The sequence below is a fragment of the Linepithema humile genome, chromosome 4, assembly GCF_040581485.1.
Source record: "Linepithema humile isolate Giens D197 chromosome 4, Lhum_UNIL_v1.0, whole genome shotgun sequence".
Taxonomy (NCBI): Eukaryota; Metazoa; Arthropoda; class Insecta; order Hymenoptera; family Formicidae; genus Linepithema; species Linepithema humile.
In genome coordinates this window covers 23,987,309-24,008,274 of record NC_090131.1, presented here as the reverse complement: position 1 = coordinate 24,008,274, position 20,966 = coordinate 23,987,309, and the positions used below count along the sequence as shown (strand labels likewise).

Sequence of the window (20,966 nt, the reverse complement as noted above, 5' to 3'; positions counted from 1 at the left end):
GTCACAGAGGACTTTACGGGATTGTACCGGGAATAGATGTCTTTACGTAATAATATATGAACAAGCTGACATCTACATATACAGTGTTTCAATAGGCACGGTTTCAAAAGATACGGTGGGACATTGTAGAGATACTTATCCAGGCGTTATATGTATATATATAAGAGTGATTCAAAACAATCTGATGTCCTTGAAATGTTCTATTCTTAAGACGATTTTCCCAAAATTTTGCCGAAGCTAGTTTTCGAGTTATAATTGAAAATAGTTCGCTATTCACACGAGTCCGATATAACGGGTGCGTACAAAGCATCGTAAGACTAACATAACACTTGACAGTGATGCGTTGTGCCAGACTCGTGAGTAGCGAACTATTTTTCATAACTCAAAAATTAAGCTTTAAATAAGATTTTGCAAAAGGAAAAATCGTCTTAGAAATCGTTCAAGAATATGACATTTCAAAGACATTTTGTTGTTTTGAATCATCCTCCATAGTGACATTTCGAAAATCTAGGATTTAATATGCTAAGGATTTTAATATATAGAATCACTGTCTACTTATCTACGAAAAATACTACAATACCTCGGATTCACGGAATAAACGCACTATTTGAAGACCTTGTAAATTTCTTGTTCGACACTTCATGTATTTCGTAATTAATTTTTTACGATATTGATTTGCTTGATCCGAAAAAGTTTTAAGCTTATTAAATCACGCGAACTGTTTTGAGTGCAAAATATTTTTAAGAGTGCGTGAAGTAAGTTCGAAATATTTAATTCTTAATAGCATTAATTACAAGCTTTTGATAAACTTGATGAAGCTGATAAGCTTGATAAAGCTGAATATACTTGATCAAGCTTATTTGCTACTTATTGTTTTGAGTTCCAAGCTTGTTAACGAATTGTTACAATGTTCTTTCCGCGTTACTCTTCGCTAATGTTTTCTCCGCGAACAGAATTCACCTCAATGAATTGTTTACAAATTTCATTGAACTTAGATTGCAATGTCGTTAAGGAAATTACGTTGGAAATTCTTTTTGTGTGTGCGAAAGACTACCGCGCTTGTCTCTTCGAGGGAATCGCCTCAAATCGCTTTACTGGGACATTTATTTCGTGATCCGGTTTCGTTTGACGTTTCGATTTCAATTATAGGACAATCACTTGTATATGTGGATAAACGGTGAGGGGGGGGGGGGGGAGAAACAAAGTTTTAGTAAAGCGATTAGCATGGAATAAGAGTATTTTTAATGATTTCAACAACAACAGGTACAGTAACCAGTGTTTACCTGCAGTAAATACGTTGGTAATTATTTTTTTCTCACAATTCTCTTTCTCTCTCTCTCACTCTCTCCCTCTCTCTCTCTCTCTCTCTCTTGCACGATGTTTCACCTCGCATTATCCTACTGTCACTTAACGCTAAATCTTATTACCGTCTTTTGCGCTTACCCAGCTATATATACGGATAACCAAATTTTTATTTACGTGATTACTACGTATTGTTACTAGTCGGCTGTCTAGCTAGCTAACTATTTTCTAGCTGTACGTGTGTGTATGTGTGTGTGTGTGTGTGAGTATATGCGTGTTACGAAGTTCGGGTTTTTCCGCTGACAATGATCTCATCATTTTTCTTATGACAGTTTACCGATTCGACGAGCACATACATTATTGAAGAGATGCAAACATCTCGAAGGATTAGAGTGACATTCGAAATGAGACGAGTGTAATTAGTACCATGCGGATCAATACCGTTGTCGCGCTCGCGACAACTCCACGCTTCTACGCGACGAAAATGGTCCGAGAACAATGAGATCATCGTCGGCGGGCGGAATGGGCGAAGGAAGTGCGCTACATCGAAACTTCACCGAAAGAATACGGGAGATACAGAAGTGTCAATCCCACAACTTCGTCCCTTTTTCTTTCCTCAATTAACTTACTACGGAATAAATACTCTCTCTCTGTCAAATAAATAAAATAAGTGCGACTACGTCGTGATCGTCGCGAGCGCGCTCGATACCGCGCGCCTCGGACGCTTTCGCACGCGGCTCCGGTCGCCGAATCGCAGCGATATCGGACGCGCACCGGACTTTCAACAATAATAATACTAATAATAATTAATGGCGTATATCTGATGGAAGAATATGTTGGAGGCTGTTTGATCGATAACAGAGTACATGTCACGTATAAAGCTAATGATATTAGTGATGGAGTAGATCTTTTCAATTATCACGTAAGATATATTGCTACTAAGCTACGTACGCCAAGTGCCGAGGTGGATTCGGTCTTCGAAATCCCTTTCGTCACGCATGAAAACGCGCAGTCCTCTTTATTTTCCGGAGGAAACGCTGGGAGAAAGACTTCTTTCCCCAATATAATCGGCGCTCACGTCGCATCTCGTGATGAAGTTTCTCGAAGAGCGGATCTCACCCCGGTGTGCCGTCGCCTGTCGTCACGAATACGACACACATGCGAAAGTCGATCGACCCGACTCGATGCTTCCGTTCCAGTTTCGTAATATGCGTGTATGTATATGTATATATATATATATATATACATATATATATGTATACATATATATATATATTGTTGACTATACCGTGTCATTTCCTTAAGGACACTATTTTCTAAAGCGTGTCGCAAAGTCATTCGATATTTCGAACTAAATAGAAGAGAAGAAAGTTCACGTAGCGAGCAACAGCAGCAGCAGATCGCGAGAGATTCGATTGCCGACCACTACGTTTTATCACGTTTTATAATGCCTTATCAAATTAACGAACTCACTAGTGCTCCCTCTCTTACTTGGTTAACTCGTCTCTATAATAAATATCATTTTGATATCTCCGAGAGAAAAATATTTACATCGCCTCGTACATTCGAAGAGAAAAAGAGTATTTACAGTGTGAACCATATAAAAGAATAATGCTTCTCTATAATGTTCATCACGAAAAAGTCAACATGTGTGAGAGTTAAGGCGGTAGGATCAACGTAAAGTCGCTCTTGTCTTGGCGAAAGATACGAGTATTATTTTTTTTTTTTTTTTTATTCTTTTTGGAAGACCGCGTTTTTTGATTTCCGATTATTGCCGTGCGACGTAACGCACTGACTTATCGTTCGATAAACGTTAAAATTGTATAGTAAAATATTCTACATGTAACTCACAACGTGGAATCTACAACAAGATAGAAAAGTCTTATGAGAAGAGTCGTGATAGAAAAAAATCTTCTTTTCTTTAATGTAAGGAAATAGAGGCATCAATTCCATCAATTTCTGCATAAAAAAAATAAAGTTTGTTGCAATAATTAAAATACAATCACGATTTAAATAATTATAAAATACAGAAATAATTCGTGCGCGTGAGTTTCAATGAATATTTTAAAATAAAATATTTTTTATCTTGACATATTATCCATTTTAAATTTTATAAAAAAGTTTATTATTTAAATTATACAAAATATCTCGTCTCATAATTCATGATAAAAAATTTTTGATTTTATTTTTGTCGACTCGATGAATGTTTTTGCAAAACGCAACGAGTTAATGAATAATAAAAGAGACAGGGTAATTAATTATCCGCGAATTGCACGCGACAAAAATTATTCTTTGGAATTTATTGCTTGTTTTCATTTTTTAAAACTGTGAATCACAACCCGAGTTACGATTTAGAGCGAATGTTCATCGCGTTGAGGAAATGAATCGATTACTTTTGTAAAAATGTGTACTGTGTCGTCTTAGCCCAGTCGAGTAGACGAGCAAGTAATCCGTTAGACGGAAATCATAGTTATAATTAAAGGTATCGTATTGCGAGCATTATTAAAATTCTCACCGTGCGCGACGCTTCGTCAATTAAGTCACGACATGCACATGATTGCTTTTATCTCGTTCATTAAAATTTATTTCGCTTCGAAAATCTGTGATGCATCTATCTATCGATATCTATCGTTATACGAAACTGTGAATATTCAACGTTACGATTGTTATCGCGTAAATAATAACATTCGGATCTTCACGAATTCGCGCAAGGCGGCCTGCGTCCGAATATGTTAATTATCGCAACATTTCATATCATATAATTACTTTCATTTAGATTATTAAGACACGTCTTTTTATATAATATCAATAAATCGCTGATATGAAGTGATGGATTGTTGCAAAAATGGTCCAAAAATGTCGGGCAACGTAATTGGAAAATAATTACGTTACTAAAAAATATCCAAATATTTGTTGTGGAATGTTCAAATATCTGTTATATTCGCTAAAATAAAATATTGTACGCTTGTGCGCAAAATATTCTCGGGTTCTTGTTATTGATCCACTAATATATGTATGAATATTCGCTATCACCGAAATAATTTTTACGAATTCAACGAACCGGCACAGTCGGCAACGTTGGCGAAGCGTCGCGTAACAAAACGATTCCGTGACATTTTTTCCCAGCACGGAAAATATCGAAAAACTGAACGCTCCTTCGTGAAATCTATATCTACGTTCTAGCGCACGCTCGGCCTTTTCGCCTGTTTTATTAATCGTACAACTGTTATATACGCATAAAAGTATATATATGTATAGATCAATTTTCATAATATATATCTATATATATTTTATATATTTGTTTTTATAAATATAATTACGTGTGTATGCAATGTTGTGTATATGTAATATATATGTGTATGTGTGTGTGTATAATATATATACGTATTGGAAGAACAAGACGCCGTCACGTCACGCGTGGTCGGCCTTAAAAAAGCGCTATGAAAAACGCGTGGGTCCCATTTCGAAAAAGTCACTCGAAAAGTAAAAGAGCAGTCATGGTGCACGCTCTCGTGTTACACAATGCACGATCGTCTCAATGCTCTCTCTTTTATTTTCTTGCTTTATTGTCGTGTCGCGACAATACGTCTTCGTCGGTATCACGCCTTTCTCGCCGTTTCTGTGTCTATCTTATGCAAATGCAAAGACTCTTGATTCGCGCATCGTTCTTACAGGGTGATTCATCGATAACAAGAAATTTTTGCCTGCGATTTGTCGCGAGTATCGCGCGGCATTAAGATTTCCATCGCGTTTCCTCGCCAACTCCCACGTGTCAAATATCGTATAATATTGTCGTTTTGTCACCGATTTTTGAAACATTTTTCAGCCGCACGACGAGCGAGAAACACGCACAAATAGATTTGCAATAGTGTTATGTTGTTTGAATAAATTTATCTTTTTCGAAAAAGCGAGTTTTCAAAGTTGAGTTATTTGATGTATATATATATATATCACCCATGTAAAAATCGATATGTGAGTGCACCACGTCTTTCACACGAGACTTTAAAATCGATTTCTTCAATAATCTCTTGTTGGTAAATGTGACAGTAATGATGGTGATAATGATAATGATAAAGATGATGGTGACAGTGATATTGGATGACAGCAATAACGACGAACCATTACAGATATTCAATGATATATATTTGTTTAAATCACACATGCGATTACGTAAGGCCTCACTGCCTCTTACGACGCGAGTGTCTCGCATCACGATAGAATGCGTCAATGATTGCGATATTATGTTATGTGTCCACCAACTTTTTCCAATAAGCAAGTAAATAAAAGAAAATAAAAAACAAAGTATCTTAAAACGTTTGATGTTGACTTGAAAATTTGCACACAATTGTAATACGAAACGTACGTAATGTAAATAGAAAAATAATGCCTGTAAACATTAATTGCAAATCCAGTTTCAAAAGTATCTTGCTTTTTCGGAACACTTCAATGAAATTTTTTGCTGGCGCAATATCACGGCGAGAACACAACATGGCACTGATTTATTCATTGAGAATCTATCGCGAACGTAGACAGCCGCTCAGAAATATGTTAGTATGTACAAATCGTTACACATGCACGGTGCATTCTCGTTGTAACCTCGATACAGGCGTTTTTCCGTCAACGAGTAGCCCCGATACTGTTATTTTATAATAGTAGACTATCGCCGTAGGAACGATACGTTTCCATTGTTGTATGAATCGCAAAACTGTTGAATTTTCCAGCAAATTTTGCATCACTATGTAACAATTAGTGCAAAAAATTAAATGTATAGTTAATTTTTAATTGAAAAATTCAATGCCTCTCTTTTATCCAACTACATAAAGCAGCTATTGAGAATATTACAGTATAAAATTTTGAAATTGCATCGTCGTTAAATACTCTAATGTTTCTTCCTCTTGCGAAGCGCAATCGAAACGCGATCGTCTCCACGTTGAATATCAGTCAATAACGTAATGCCCAGAATCGGATTCGAAAAAGTCAGATCCGTCGTACTTTGAGATCTCTGTGTAGCTATCACAGGTGGGATTCTTTGGCAAGTGGTTCTCCATGGTGGCAAGAAATCTTGAACTTCCCGATTCGGCGTCGCGAGCTTCCGACGACTTTCGAGTCCGACTCTGCCAGATCACTCCAAAAGTCGCAATTATGCACATAACTACGCCTACACCATCGACGTTTCTCTAGTCGCTAGTACTACGAACGACATTTACATATACAATACGTGATACGTCTTCTCTTCGTATTAACAGCGAGGAGTAAGGTACACTGGAAACGATATTGTTATATCTGATAACACCAATGCTCGCTATACAGAGACCCGCACGCATCGCATCCGTCCCTACAGCTTTCAGAGAACGCGACATATCTATGTCTCTGTGTCTCGCATTGACACATTTTTTTCTATCGATTCGTTCGATGAATGAGAAAAAATTTTCTTTTTTGTTATCACTATTCGTTACGTATTCAGTGTTGAAGACTTGAGACAGTGAACGAAACTGGGAATATTTATTTTTACAAAAAACTTGTTGGACATGTTTAAAGCGTTTGAGCGTCGCAAAGATGCTTTGAGGGAAAGCATGAATATCAAGAGCTGTCTTTACGCGAAACTTCGAACGTAAAATATGTCGCGAGCAGCCCCCGTGGCGACACGCGGTTGCGCCGACGGATGCGATGCTTTCAGAACTCCAAACACATTAGTTCCGATACAATGTCCGAACACAGTGTTTTTCAAACTATTCCCTTGTGCCGTGTGCTCGGGAACTCTTCGCCGAAGTAGACAGTCCACAGATAGTGGTTCGCCCGTTTCGTTTCGCTTTACTGTTGTGCCGCAACGCGTAAAACGCTAAACTGAACCCGCGTCACTCTTGCCGTTCGCACGCGACTGGAGCTCACTCTCTTTTCCCGAATAATTCATGTTTGAGAAGGAAAGAAGTTAACTGCAACGTCTAATCTCGATTTGAGAAACGTGACCGTAATTCTGACGCGTGCTCCTCGACTTTCGATCCCGATCAAGAGAAAGATCTCTCTCGCGGTCGGACCATGCGAAAAGTGTTCCGATTGAAAAACACCAGCTCGACGTGTCTAGGTAAGATCTACGAGGGCAATATCGAAGAAGAAAACAAAAAAAGAAAAAAAGGAGGGGGGGGGAAATGAAAAATAGAAAATAGTCTTACCTGATTCTGCCGTGTGCACCGTCCTTCGGAACAGTCCTCCCGGTTCGCCGGCCTTGTGTTCTCGCGTTCTCTCTAGCAATCGACACTCAATTCTACTGCCTATAGAAATTAATATGCGTCTAAATCGCGGGCGTTCCAGGGCTTTCTCTTCCATTTCTTTTCTTTATTTCTTTCTTTCTTTCGATTAAACGTGGAGAGCAAGATGGGGCATAGAGATCGGATTAAGGCACTCGGGTTTATGTCGAATCGATTGTTACGATCGAGGGGAGAAGATTTTCGACGAGGGGGGGATGAGAGTGATCGCACGGAGAAAGCGGTTGAAAAAGAGGGAAAGGTGCGCGAGAGGTGCGTGTATGTGTGTGTGTGTGTATATACTTTCGTTTATTTCTCCGGGTACACCTCGAAAAATCATACGAGGGGGAGAGGGAAAATCGTGGGAGAATATGACCGCCTCCTAGATTCTTCGGACATACTTCTTCGGCGAATAAAGGGATCTTTTATTTTTTTATCTCTTGTTTCCTTTTCTCTCTCTCTCTCTCTGAGATGAAAAAGTGAGTTGAGATTGGTGAGAGAGACAAGCGTAAAGCAGTAGCTTTAGTTACGCTTTAATCCTCGGCTCGCTGCCTTCGGCTCGCTTTTTATTGCTTCTACAACGTCTGTCGGAGGATAGACTCACTCTACTATCACATTTAGCGAGAATTATTCTTGGCTCTCGTGTATCCGTGAACCACTCCCCCCCGGTGGGGATGAAAAAATGACAAAGAGGGGGCATCGTGTGTTACCGACACGCGCGTGTAAAAAATTCACTACGATCTATTTAGAGTACCCCAGTTCGACTAATTACTCTCTTTCTTTCTCCCCCCCCCCCTCTCTCTCTCTCTCTCTCTTTCATCGCTAGTTGCTCTACTTACGATTAACAAGATTGACGAGATCGCGTCACAATGTACGCATGAGATCACTCTTTTTTTTCAAAGGCAAGACGACATGTGTTACGTCCTCGTGATATATCGTGTCTGATATTGGTCGCTGAGAAGACACGAGTACGAAATACACAGCGGCGGTAGGAAGCGCAGCTGCTTCGCGATTGTTTTCTTTTTGCGTCACGGGGAAAACGGTGTACGGGGCTCTCCGTCTTCTCTCTAAAACGATACTCGGGACTTGAAGGAGTTTCTTTCTCCGTGCTACGGTGGAGCCGTTACGCTCGTATCGGCGAAGCGGGTTTACCAATGAACGGAATTCATCATTCTCTCGCGCGCGTTCTGCTAACTTCTCGGATTATGAATCATTTATATCGCGTTTCTAAAGATCACAATTGCGGTTGTCCGCTTAAATGGCCAATCGATTACTTTCCGCCGCGTGGAAAAAAAAAAAAAAAAACGAAAAGTCTCGCTTCGCAGACTTTACCTTTTCCATAAATGCAACAAACAAGTCCGATAAATTCACGCTTTATCGTACAAATTGAAAAGGAATTTCGATTCTCAGGGAATTGATTGAATCGTTTAATTTGTCGTATCGGAGGAGAAATTAAACATCGCGTTGAGCGCGAGAATGAGAAGATAAAAGATTCGTGGATAAAAACACTTTCCGATCGAGCGCAGGTGAGTTTTGGAGTGGGATCAGGTGTGATCTCGTTGTTTTCGTACGACGAAAGTACGCCTACGCGCCTCCAAAAGCTGATAAAACACACATCTCTACTTCGATAGAAAGTAGCAAATTGTACGCGTTGTTCGGCTATGGATATGTATTATTTTTATACGTAAAAGAGGAGAAATTTGATACGTATTATTTATACTTGTCAGGGGAGACAATAGGGAAAAGAGAAAAGATACGGAAATTAGAGTAAAGGAGAACAATGTGAAGGACGAATATAGCTGGCGGCACCAAAGTCGATTATTATTGTTTCACGTTCAAAGAGATTGCGCAAATCCGCTATTTTTATAACGAAATTATTTTATAATAAAATAATTATTTTTATAATCAAAGCAGATATTTGCCGCAATTTATTCGCTTTTATCCGCAATTTCAATTTTGCGTTTATTATATATTCATTTATCTACTCGATTTATTTTTTATCGAAATCTATTAACATGACTGCAAAGTCTGATTCAATTATTTCTGCGACTTTTACAGCTAACAATCGTGTGTACTAAATATTTATGCATTAATAATTGCGTTCTAGCTCTCACTAGTCCGTTTCTTTTGATCAAAATTTCACAAGATAAATAAATATAAACAACTCACAATGCTTCGCTGCAGCTATATCGTTTCCAAGGAAAGAAAGATGGCTTTTTGTCCGCAATTGATATCAGTTTCGTGGAAGACCGTCAGTTAAGTGCGTTAACTTAACGCGGAAAGTGGAAATGGAAAGTGGATGAGATAAGGAAGGAATGTCAATTAAATACGTCGAGATATACTCTTACTTGCCGGTTAGAGTGCGCCAGAGGTGGTCTAGCTAAGATGCATGCGCTACAACAAATCCGCCGACTGTTTTAAACCATTTAAAAAGCATCAGGGATGATAGGGAAACAGGAAACATAATCATCAAGAGATGGCTATCTAGAGAAAAATGCGCGTTAATCTTTGGTTGGTCGAAACAAACATGGAAAAGATTTCGAATAATCTTTTTCATAAACTCGGTCGACTTTTTTCTGATATATCGACAGGAATCGTGTATCACATCATTATCGCACGAAACTGATAATTTGTAAAGCCGCTGGATGTGATTTGTTCACTAAAAATTTTTGGAATTTTCTGTTCAATTTTCTAATCTGATACATCGGTATCTCATTATCTCACGGAACTGATAACTTGTAAAACTATTTGCTGATTGTTTCACAGATTTTTTTGAAATTTTCTAATTCTGAATTTTACCAAAAAAAAAAACCCTGCGATTTTTGAGTAAGTAATAATTAAAAATAAATATATATATAGCAAAATCATATACCTCTGTTAATGTCAAGTGACTTTTAATAAAACTTGGAGAAGTGTGATTTCTCTCGATATTTTTATCCAAATAAGTAATCTTCAAATTTATTAAAGAAACAGTGGTTGAAGGGATATCCAGCGGTTTTGGGGCACGCTGTATAGCATGCGCGTCAGTAATCCTCTTTACAGACGGAGCGGCAAATAGAGCAACAAGTGATACCGAAGTTGAAAGTCGGTCGGCGTTAGCGAAGTAAATGTAATATTCTTCTTTATGAGATCTGCGCGGGTTTTTGATGTTTCTTGTATATTCGAGGAATATACGAACTCTCTGAGAGAGGAGGAAACGTCATGATCAAAAATCCGGTAGATATCCTCGGTGGTTCAACATCTCGGAGGGAGGTATAACGCCGCGCGATAAATTCAGTTACGCGATTAAATGAATTTTACATCGCGACTGGAGATGGCATAAATTTATATTACTATTTCAGTAGTGGAATATCGCCAATCGCATAATTTCTCAGACAATTGAATTCATGATGCACAAAACAGCGCAAATTTACATGTGAACGTACGAGTTATAAAATTAAATCTTCTTCTGTCTTTACAATCTTAAAAAAAGTTTTAAAAAATCGCATATGTATAAATATAAAAATTTTCACTTTTTTTTCTTCAAAACTTTAGATAACAGATCAGCGTTGTTTCGCATTTCGAATCGGATTTCGAGTTCGCAAACGATTTCTGCCTCATCTCACTCCGCGAGGACGCGACGCGGAATGAGCCATGAGAGTTTGGACCAACCAGAGAGCGGCTCGAAACGAGCGCCCAGCGGGGTTAACGAGACTAATTACGATTTAATATTAATTAGTCAATTAGCGGGTTGCCACCCCCGCGGGGCGCGCGATATCGCATGTTTCATCGAGGTTGGGGGGGGGGGGAAGCGCAAAACACAGGCGCTTGGTCGGGCGTTAGTGATAAGAAATCAAAACAATGATTGTTACGAGGTTAACAACGATTAACAAGAAGGCTGATCGCATACCGTATAACATCGTGCAATCAGCCTTCTTGTTAACTATTCCTCATAACAATTGTTGTTTTGATTTCTTATATATATAAATATATATATATATATTAGACTAAGAAAAAGATAGACAGTAGGAAGGAACAAATAAACGTATACAATAAATAGATAGAATAATCAAATATATACAGCACCAACGCAATTACTTTTTGCCAACAAGTTAGGCAAGAGATACGAGATTTGTCAATAATAAATTACAGAATGGACCGCAGAATGGGATCGGGAGTTCTCCTGGGGAGGAGCGGGGGATCTATAGCTATAGAAGGAATTGGGGGGGGGGGGCGGAGGGGGGGATGGCTGAGTGAGAAAATACAAAGGAGAGATACACAAATAGAGGTTAGCTACAAGTTTTAAACGACTACTTTATTGGCAATTTTTCTAGGCATCAACCTATACTATTTTTACGTTACGTTTTCGTTCGTGTTGTTGCTCTTGGCGTACGCCGTCGAGCGTACTCTTGCGTTAACGTCGTATATTTTCCTGTCCTTTGCACGTGTGTGTGTGTGTGTGTGTGTGTGTGTTTATGTGTGGGTTATGCGTGTTTCACATCGCGAGCGTGCTCCGATGAAAAATTGTCGCCGGGTAATCCGTCGATTTTCCTGTTTCTTCGATCGAAAGATAACGCGCCGGTTAAGTCAAAACAAGCGAATCAAGCGAAGCGGAAAGAAGAGCAAGAGCAAGCAAAACAGAAACGCGTGTGGAATCGGAGAGTTCGAACTTCTCGTTTATTTTGGCCCTCGTGCATCGTTCGTAACTAAAATTGATCTGAAAAAAAAGGGAGGGGGAAACCGAAGCAATCGAGAAAGCAAACGTTTCCTCGAATTTCGAGCCGCGCTACACACGACGCTGGCGACGGTTAGATAAACGGGGACCGCGAACTCCCGTCATCGATCGTTCCCCACTCCGGGGATGACTTTACATGGCGAGTCGCCCTCTCGCACCCTTCGGTCTTCCCGCGATACTTTTTTTTTTTTCTCTCTCTCTCCTCGGGAAGCAATCAGCGGCCAAATCGTTTACGCGCGTCGCGGGCGCGTGCATTAATAGCTTCAGCCTGACAATTATCCCCTTTTATGGCACATACGTGGCTGGCACTAGAAAAATAATGATAACAACAACGGTGTGAAGTGAATTGACGCAGGGGAGCTCCGCGGACGGCGATTGGAAAGGAGAGGCGTTAAAACAGACAGAAGCTGCGTGATCCGCGAAGCACGCACGCGATGCGCCGGTGTTTGTCGAGTGTGTCCGAGTACGAATGTGAATCATGTAGATCGCTAAGAATAATAATCATAATCGTAATCATAATGATAAGCATAATAATGATGTTGATGCGTAATAATAATAATCAATGATGGTAATTAATAGTAATGGTAATAATAATAATTATAATAATGGCGATAATAGTGATAATGAGTAGTAGTAATAGTAGTAGTAGTAGTAGTACGAGTATCAGCGCTTACGCAATTAGACATGGGGAGAATTCTGGAGTGCGTAATATATACAGTTACACAGTTCGATTTCACATTCTCGATCTTTCTCTCTCTCTCCCTCTCGCTCACTCACTCTTTCTCTCTCTCTCTCTTTTTCGCTACTCCCTTAGGATTTTTACCACCCTTTCCGTATGTATCGATTTTTCGTAAGAAAACAGCAGTTTTCGCCATACGTTCGTCCGCGAGTATTTCCGTCTGGATGTTCCAGAGTCGAGTGGATGGTTGGAGAAATCGCATGAATGGAGGAGAGAAATTAGGTGATCGGACGGTGAAGGGGAAGAATATAGGTATAGGGGAGCGGAAATAAAAAGTTCGCGGATATTTATTCACGCGGAAGCGTCTCGGATCTCGTCGACGATCGATCGTGTCGCGCGTTCGTCAGAAATCTCTCTTTTGAGCAAAGTGGATCGATTAAATCTCGAGCGAGAAGGATGGGATTAAGATGCGCGTAACGATTAATTGTACCGAAACCGGCATAATCGCGACCGCGAGAAAATCGAATCGAACAGGAAGAACGCGATGGCGAAGCGGTGACGAACGCATCTGAATTACGAAGCTTCAATACCGAAAGTGCCCTTGTCAGCGCACTGGCAGTCAGTTTTTTTATTATCTTTTTTTTTTTTTAGTTATTTCCTTCTTTTATGTATGTATTCCTACTGAGATGTTCAAGCAGCGACATTTGTATCGATGGGTAAGCAGAACTGCAAGCGAGTCGTAATAAAAAAGAAAGCGGAAGACGGGAAGGAAGAGGCTCGGAGGACTAAAGAGAGAGGCGGATGACGATTAAGTGGAAAGATATTTCAACCAGCATGCTTCACCTACGTTTCATACACAACTAGTGGTGGTTAGCGCTCATCAAAAAATACCAGCTACGCTAATAATTACTGTCAACCATTCGCAATATGAAATACATGATTATCAGAGAATGAGATACAAATATATATATATAAATATGTAATACATACTAAAGGGTTTGCGGAACTGGGACGAAAACCGGGAGAGATCGAGAGGAGTGGGGAGGGGTGGGGGGGACCTGCTGATCGGAAGAGAGAGGTGGTTTTCGCCGTGGTGACACATTTCTCGTATGATGACGATGTTATCTTTGCCACAGAGCAGATATTAGATCGGAGGTAAATATCAGGCAGGGCGAGGCTCGATCATCCGATACCGATGTCGATCTCGTCGTGCGAAAATCGTGGAAGCTTTTTCGTCGTCGACGGTGACGATTTCACGGTAATAATTACATGGCGGTATGATGATTCCACCTTACGAGACGATTGTCAGCGGGCATAATCGCTTAACTCTTTACAGGGCACCGATTTAGCTGCATGGCTTATAATTCACACTGTTGTATTTAATAATCAATAATTTGATAACGAAAAACAAGTCACAAAAACACTGTAAAAAACGAGAGTTTCGTACCAAAAAAAAAAATTGCATTTTATATTTTACTGGTAGAATTTGTTGGTTCTTGGAAATTTATCTTCGACTGCCCTGTAAAGGGTTAATACCACTCGAGCTACTATCGATCTCGCCTCTAAAACTTGACGCCCTTGGCTTCTTCGTCGTTGCAACGCGTCCGATAACATACATAATTACACGTTATGGGCTATAATGGATCAGACTATACCTCAATCATATATCGATTGTGCAATTATAATTTAATATGCAGATTGCATGTTCAAGATGCAACAAATATTTCATATATCGCATAACGAATTGACATTGTATATTGGGCGATACAACTCTCGATTGTAACCGAGTTTATCGAAGGCAATATCGAGTGAGATCAAGAGTTCCGTATTATAGCTCATAACGTTCCGCTGAAGATTGCAAAACCGTTACGGAGAACGCTCGGTAAAATCGTCACATCTCTCTTCGGGGCGATACACGACATCGCGATAAGACAATTCCAAAATGATAGCTCGGAGAAACGCCGAGCGACGCGTCACGACGCGGATAAACGACCCTAAAGTCCGTACGGCTAAAATTTATTGCTGAAATTTCATGAGATATTTTTTCGTTCTTTTTTTCTTTCTCGAGCCGAGAGGAATACCGCGCGCCCTTGATGCCGGATATGCCAGATGCCAAATTTCCGGGGACGCGCGAAGATTTGCAGTCACGGCGATGTCCGACCCGGTAAATTTGTCTCCCCGAGACGACTGAAACTTCGACCCGTATAGAACGTTACAGAAACTAGGCGAAATATTCTATCCTCAATCGGGGAGTGGAGGCGAAAATTTCGGTGCAGCAAAAAAAATTAATGCCAAATTACAATCGTAATGGATAACTTTAGGACCAACTTGTAAGAGCAAATTTCCGTATGTATGTCAATTCACAGATATATATATATATATATCATTATATATATATATATATATATATATATATATATATAAATATATACTTAGATATATTTACTTATGCAATCTCCTTTATTGCAACAATTGGTCGTAAAATCATCCACCGTAATCCAATTGTAGCTTCGCACCGATTTTTTTTACATCGTGATGTCAAATCCGACGTTGCGAACATACGCGAGGAAATAATTTCGACCTCTGACTCGCGAAAACGCGCAAGACGTTCGTCGAAAATCGAGCCCACCGAAAACTACACGTCGCTCCCAATCCCCGACTCTCGCGCTCCGAGAGAAAGTTTCGCGAAACGCGCAAGACGGTACCGTCGAGCGTTCGCAGGCGTCCGTCGCGGAATTTCTGCGTTTCCAGAAGGCAACTTCGAAAATAAATACATCGGGGAACGCTCGTCGGGACGGCTCGACGGTAACAGCTTGGTTCGAGACTTCCTTCGGAACACCCTCGAATAACGCGCCTCTCCTTTCTCCTCTCTCCTTCGCCCGCTCGTAGAAATGGAAGAAGTACTACGGTACTCGGATATTCGAAACTTCGTTTTCCACTTTCGCGGCCGATTCCAGAAGCGAGAGAAGAGAGAGAGAGAGAGAGAGAAAGAGCGAGAGAAGGAAGGGGGAGAAAGATGAAGTGAGAGGTAGATGGATCGAAGGCGGAGAAACGAGAACCAGGATGTATTGATATTAAACGAGGGGTGTCCGCGAAAGAAAGGTCCGTCAAGAGTACTCATACCGCACATTATTGGCATGCGAGTATACAGTAGTTATTGAGAATGAAAACTGGAACCAGACGTACGCCTCTCAGCCGATCCTCGCTCGCAACACTCGCGCGCGTGCACGCGTTTTACCTTCTCACCTCGTCGTCGTTCGTTCCGTTTCGTTCTGTTCGTTTCTCCCTACGTGTCTATTTCGTGTCACTCGTTCGCACGTTTTCTCACTCCTATGTTCGCTCTCTTACTTTGTAATATTTTCCTTAATACGTCATAAATATCACTCGCGAGTTTTGTTATCCTTAACGCTTTACGGTGTATGTATATAATTATATTTTTTTTTGTTCATATATATATATGTATATTAAAGTATATATATATGTATAGTATCACTAGAGAATATTACTTGTTCGGAAGGACCCGGATCCTCCCAATTTCTCGCCGCTCGATCCTTCCTCGCACCCCCTAAGACGCACTACCGTTTCGTTTCGCCGTTTTTTTTTTTTTTTTTTTATTATCCAAATCCTTTCGCTTCGAGTATTTGTTTTGTATAGATATCTAGGATTATCCTTCTATATCGATTACGCGCGCAACAGGCGCAGCCGCGACGTTTTGTATATTATCATTAATAATACTCGTAATAATAGTATAGTTTAAAGTTTGAGTCAATCGCTTATTGCTCGAAATTTCATATATCGCTCACACGATGCCTCGACAGAAACGCCCCGCGCTCGTCTCGCCGACGACGAGTCCTTTTCCTTCTCATCGCACATATTTTCATATTTCTCACACGATCCGACGTGAGATCATTCGGGCGATAATCAGCAAATCAGCGATATATCGCTCTCGACACTTAAAAGCTACTAATACGAAATAAAAAGCGAGAATTAAAAGAAAGTGAAAAAACATAAATTAAGTTAATATCGCACGGATCGCATTAAATACAACTCGAACTTTTACTTACAGACTAAAATACAAATCGATAGCTTCCTGCAACTGTTGATTTTTATGCAGCATTTTAAGAAATAATTTAATAACAAAAAAAAGGAAAAATGTAAAAAAATGATATCAATTGAAAGGAACTTTGCCTATTTACACGAAAGCTTTGCACGCAAGACGAGTTATAGGCGGGGGATCGTCGCGAAAATACTCCGTCGTGGCGAGCAGATCTCAGGGCGTGCTCCAAAACATTCTACGTATAAATTAAACCTTTATAAATACACTCGAAGGCGCGAAAATCTTCGAGTATATTTATAAAGACGCGTAATAGTATCTTTTAAGTATCTGTCTCTCTCTTTCTCTCTCGCGCGCGCACGCCGGGTCATCCCCCCCCCTCCCACGCGGATCGGAGGGGGTCCCTTTTTATTCCTTATTATTAACCGCTTAAATATCTACGTCCGCTATCATCAAGAATGCTATATTCGCTTAAGCTTAACTTAAATAGAATCGCCGACTCTCACATTCTCTACTCTCTTAGGAGCTCATTAAGTGACGCCGTTCACGCCGATCGCGTGCGGCTTGCGTAATGATACTGCTGTAATCAATCCTTAATAACTAAACACGCGTAACTCCACGTACGCGAATTACACTCGCATTTCACGCACTCGTACGTGTTACGTCGCTAAAGTCTTATCTTTATTTTTTTTTTTTTTTTTAACGCGATAGAGAGCGGAGAAATATTGTCTTCCATTATTTGAAGAAAAATATATGTATGTATATACGTATGTGTGTACGTGTGTGTATGTACTTATGCATTATACGCAGTTATATACGTGTCCCCCGTGTCGCTGTGTGTCGTACATACGTAATGTCACGAGAGAGCCTATTCGCTTGCTCGCGGGTGCCGCCGCGCAAAGTGGATTGTGTGTATTGACCTGTTGCCTCTGGAAAGGCGAGAAGACGCGGGTGGTTTCGCCGACGCGCGAGCGGAAGAGGCGCCGTCGCGCGACACGACCGATGAGACACCGGAATTGTCGCTCGTGCCGCGGGAAAGACACGAGAAAGGAAGTTCCGTCGCGCTCAGAAACTGCGAATTACGCGCTCGGCCGTCCGAAGTGATATCCTCCCTTCGATTTTCGTTTGGCACTTGGCGCTTGGCGGATGCGAATCTTAATTTTCTTTGCGTTTAATCTACGATTCGAGTCGTGCTGGGGTCCGAGCGATCGTGTGTTTTGAAGAAATTCAGCGCGTTTTGTATTGTACTTTCCGCAGTCTAATTGAGAGGAGCGTGTGTGCACTTTGCTCGGCGCGTCTTGTAACGTGCCACTTCCGCTGCGGTCGTCGGCGGAGACAACTCGGTCGAATGTTGGCGAATATACGCATACGGAGAAATTCTTAGGGCATTAGTGAATATAACGGAAAGGCAAGGAGCACAGAAATAAGGAGGGGAAACGATCGAGCGTTTTCTCGAGCTTGACGCGCTAAGTCGTTCGCGGCGTTGTTCACGGCCTCTCGGTTTTTCTTTATTTTTTTTTCTTTTTATTGCTTTGGAGTCGAGAGAACGACCGTGGCGGGAACGACCGAGAGGCCGGAGATTGCCGCGAATGCTGTGAAACAAGCGCCGCTAATGGATCGTCTTAATTAATCGCTGATTAACGTAACGGGCGCGGCGACGTGAAAGAGGCGCGATACGCTATACGCGCGTGTTTTCGACTCTACGCGTTAATCTAAATAGGAACCAAAGTGTGCTGAGAACGCAATGACTTGTGGTGATTCTGAGAAATGGTATATGAATCGCGCGAAAGCGAAGGGCAAAAGAAAGAAGAAGAATGATAATTAAAAAAAAAAATAATAATATACATAACGAGATTTCTCAGTCTCGATTTTCATTACAGTCGATACTTGGAAAATAAATTAATGTAACGCACGATGGGAATTGAACGCAAAAAATATGTTCATACTGATTTTCACTTAACACAGTCAATAGAATACAACTACGCAGATAACTCTGATCTTCCAGCTTCTCTCAGTATGTATGCTTCTGTTTCCTCATTCGCTGAGCTTCCGCGGGTGATCGTTCATTCCCTTTGACAATTTTTGCCCTCATCTTTACCGCGCTCTTCGCTCGAGTGCCAATCGATTGAAACTTGAGACTTCTTTCGTCGGGTTCGTTCCGCTTGTCCGCCTTTCGCGGTTCCATTCCGTGACAAACGTATCGACGACTCTATTCCTGCTGACGTCGGTGCCCGGCGATAAGAGGAAACGGCATTCGGAAGCATCGGCAAACGGAAGTCACCTTCGTCCGAGAGTTTACTTCTATTTTTATTATTATCTTCATGCTTGCAGAAGCGCGATGGGGCCATTTCCAGAGACACTGGATTTCCCAGATTCAAAACTTCGGAAACGGATGTGATCTCGCCCAGGATCGATCTTGGAGAACGAATAACCTCGTTATCGTACATAAAGCGGGAATCCTCTGCAAAGAGGATCCGCGTGGGATCCGAGAGATGAGAAGCGCGGGACGCCGCGCGGCATCTCGATATCCTCTCCTTAAACGTACATTCCCATCCCGTACATGGAACCCCAGTCGACGCCCTGGAAGCTCGACATGTCGACGTTGGTGAGCGAGTAGCCCTGATAGGGATTGCCAGGCGCCGCGGCAGCGGCGGCGGCCGCGGCAGGCGACGACGCCGCTGCCGCGGCGGCGGCCGCGGCCGCGGCCGCACCGGGTGCCGGCGCCTGTGCCGTCGGGCCGGTCGGCGCCGCTGCCGCCGCGGCAGCCGCCATCGCCGCCGGTATCGGATAGGGCGCGTATCGATACGCCGAGAGTGCGGGATAGCCGCCGGTCGCTGCGAAGAGTTTGCCGTAACCCGCCACTGCGTTTTGCACCTGCGCCGCCGCCGCCGCCGCGGCAGCCTGCACCTGCGCCGCCTGTGCTTGCGCGGCCACCAGCTGCGAGGCCGCCGCCGCGACCGGCAACGGCGGTTGCGGCGCCAGCCGCACGCCCAGCGCCCCGAGCACTACCCGCTTGCCGAGGGCGAGCGCGCCCGGCTGCACCGCCTCCTTCGGCTGAGCTTTCTTGCACTCGACCTTCTTGTTCTTGATCGTGTGGAAGTGTATCTCGCACACCCGGTCCACCACATCTTCATTCTCGAATGTGACGAAGCCGAAGCCGCGGTGGCGCTTCGTTTGCTGATCCATCAGCATCACTGTCTCCTCCACCTTGCCGAATTGATTGAAGTAGGCCTTGACCTCGTCGCTGCTCGTGTCCTGACTGACACCGCCCACGAAGATCTTCTTCGTGCGATTGGCCTGTTTCGCGCGATTCTTCGGCGTCGCGTGCTTCGGATCGATCTTCTTGCCATCCAGGGTGTGGATGGGACACTTGAGGACTTTGTCCACGCTGCCGGGCTCGGCGAACGTGATGAAGCCGAAACCGCGGCTACGCTGTAACCGAACAAGCCGAGAAACCGGCACGATGCACATGGACCGTCTATTGCGTCTCGACCCGCATTGTTGCCAACTTTGTTCTCGCTCTCGCGATCAAATGCTCCGGCATTCGACTGACTGATTTTGCGACGTTTTTTTTTTTTTATTCGCCTTCGCTCTGTTATCGCAAGACTGACTCGTTTCGGACAAGTTTTCATGACCATCAAAACTTTTCGCGCGATGCTGACGCGATTAGAATGAAACTTAATTTCAATTCAACGATTAATTTATATTTATTATCGCGAGTAAAGCGGCGCACTTTATATTTTCACAATTCTGTCGTGCGTTTCTGATTTTCCCCGCGAATGGTCACCAAAACTGATCCGCTCGTCTTCTCCTAACATAACGAGTTCGATCCGGAATGTAAGAACTAACTCCTAAACGTAGACTCCTAGCTCATTTTGAAATTCTTCACAATCCTATCCTATCGATGATCTCTTAGATCTTGTTATGGACGGTTAACTAGTGCTACCAAACTACCATTTGCATGCAAGACTGTCC

The 20,966-nt window shown here is 42.0% G+C and overlaps 2 protein-coding genes across 10 annotated transcripts in view; one reads left to right on the top strand and one right to left on the bottom strand.

The window, feature by feature from the left end:
• LOC105672534 (uncharacterized) overlaps nt 1-20,966 on the top strand; it is a 96,981-nt gene that overhangs the window by 7,343 nt on the left and 68,672 nt on the right. The window lies entirely within an intron of this gene.
• The window catches only part of msi (musashi), a 104,587-nt gene continuing 84,840 nt past the window's right edge, over nt 1,220-20,966 (bottom strand). For all 8 annotated transcript variants that reach the window (XM_067354309.1, XM_067354306.1, XM_067354305.1 and 5 more), the window contains one exon: nt 1,220-20,423. In XM_067354309.1, the coding sequence (XP_067210410.1) occupies nt 19,527-20,423 (897 nt within the window). In that variant the 3' untranslated portion in view covers nt 1,220-19,526. The remainder of the gene's footprint in view (nt 20,424-20,966) is intronic.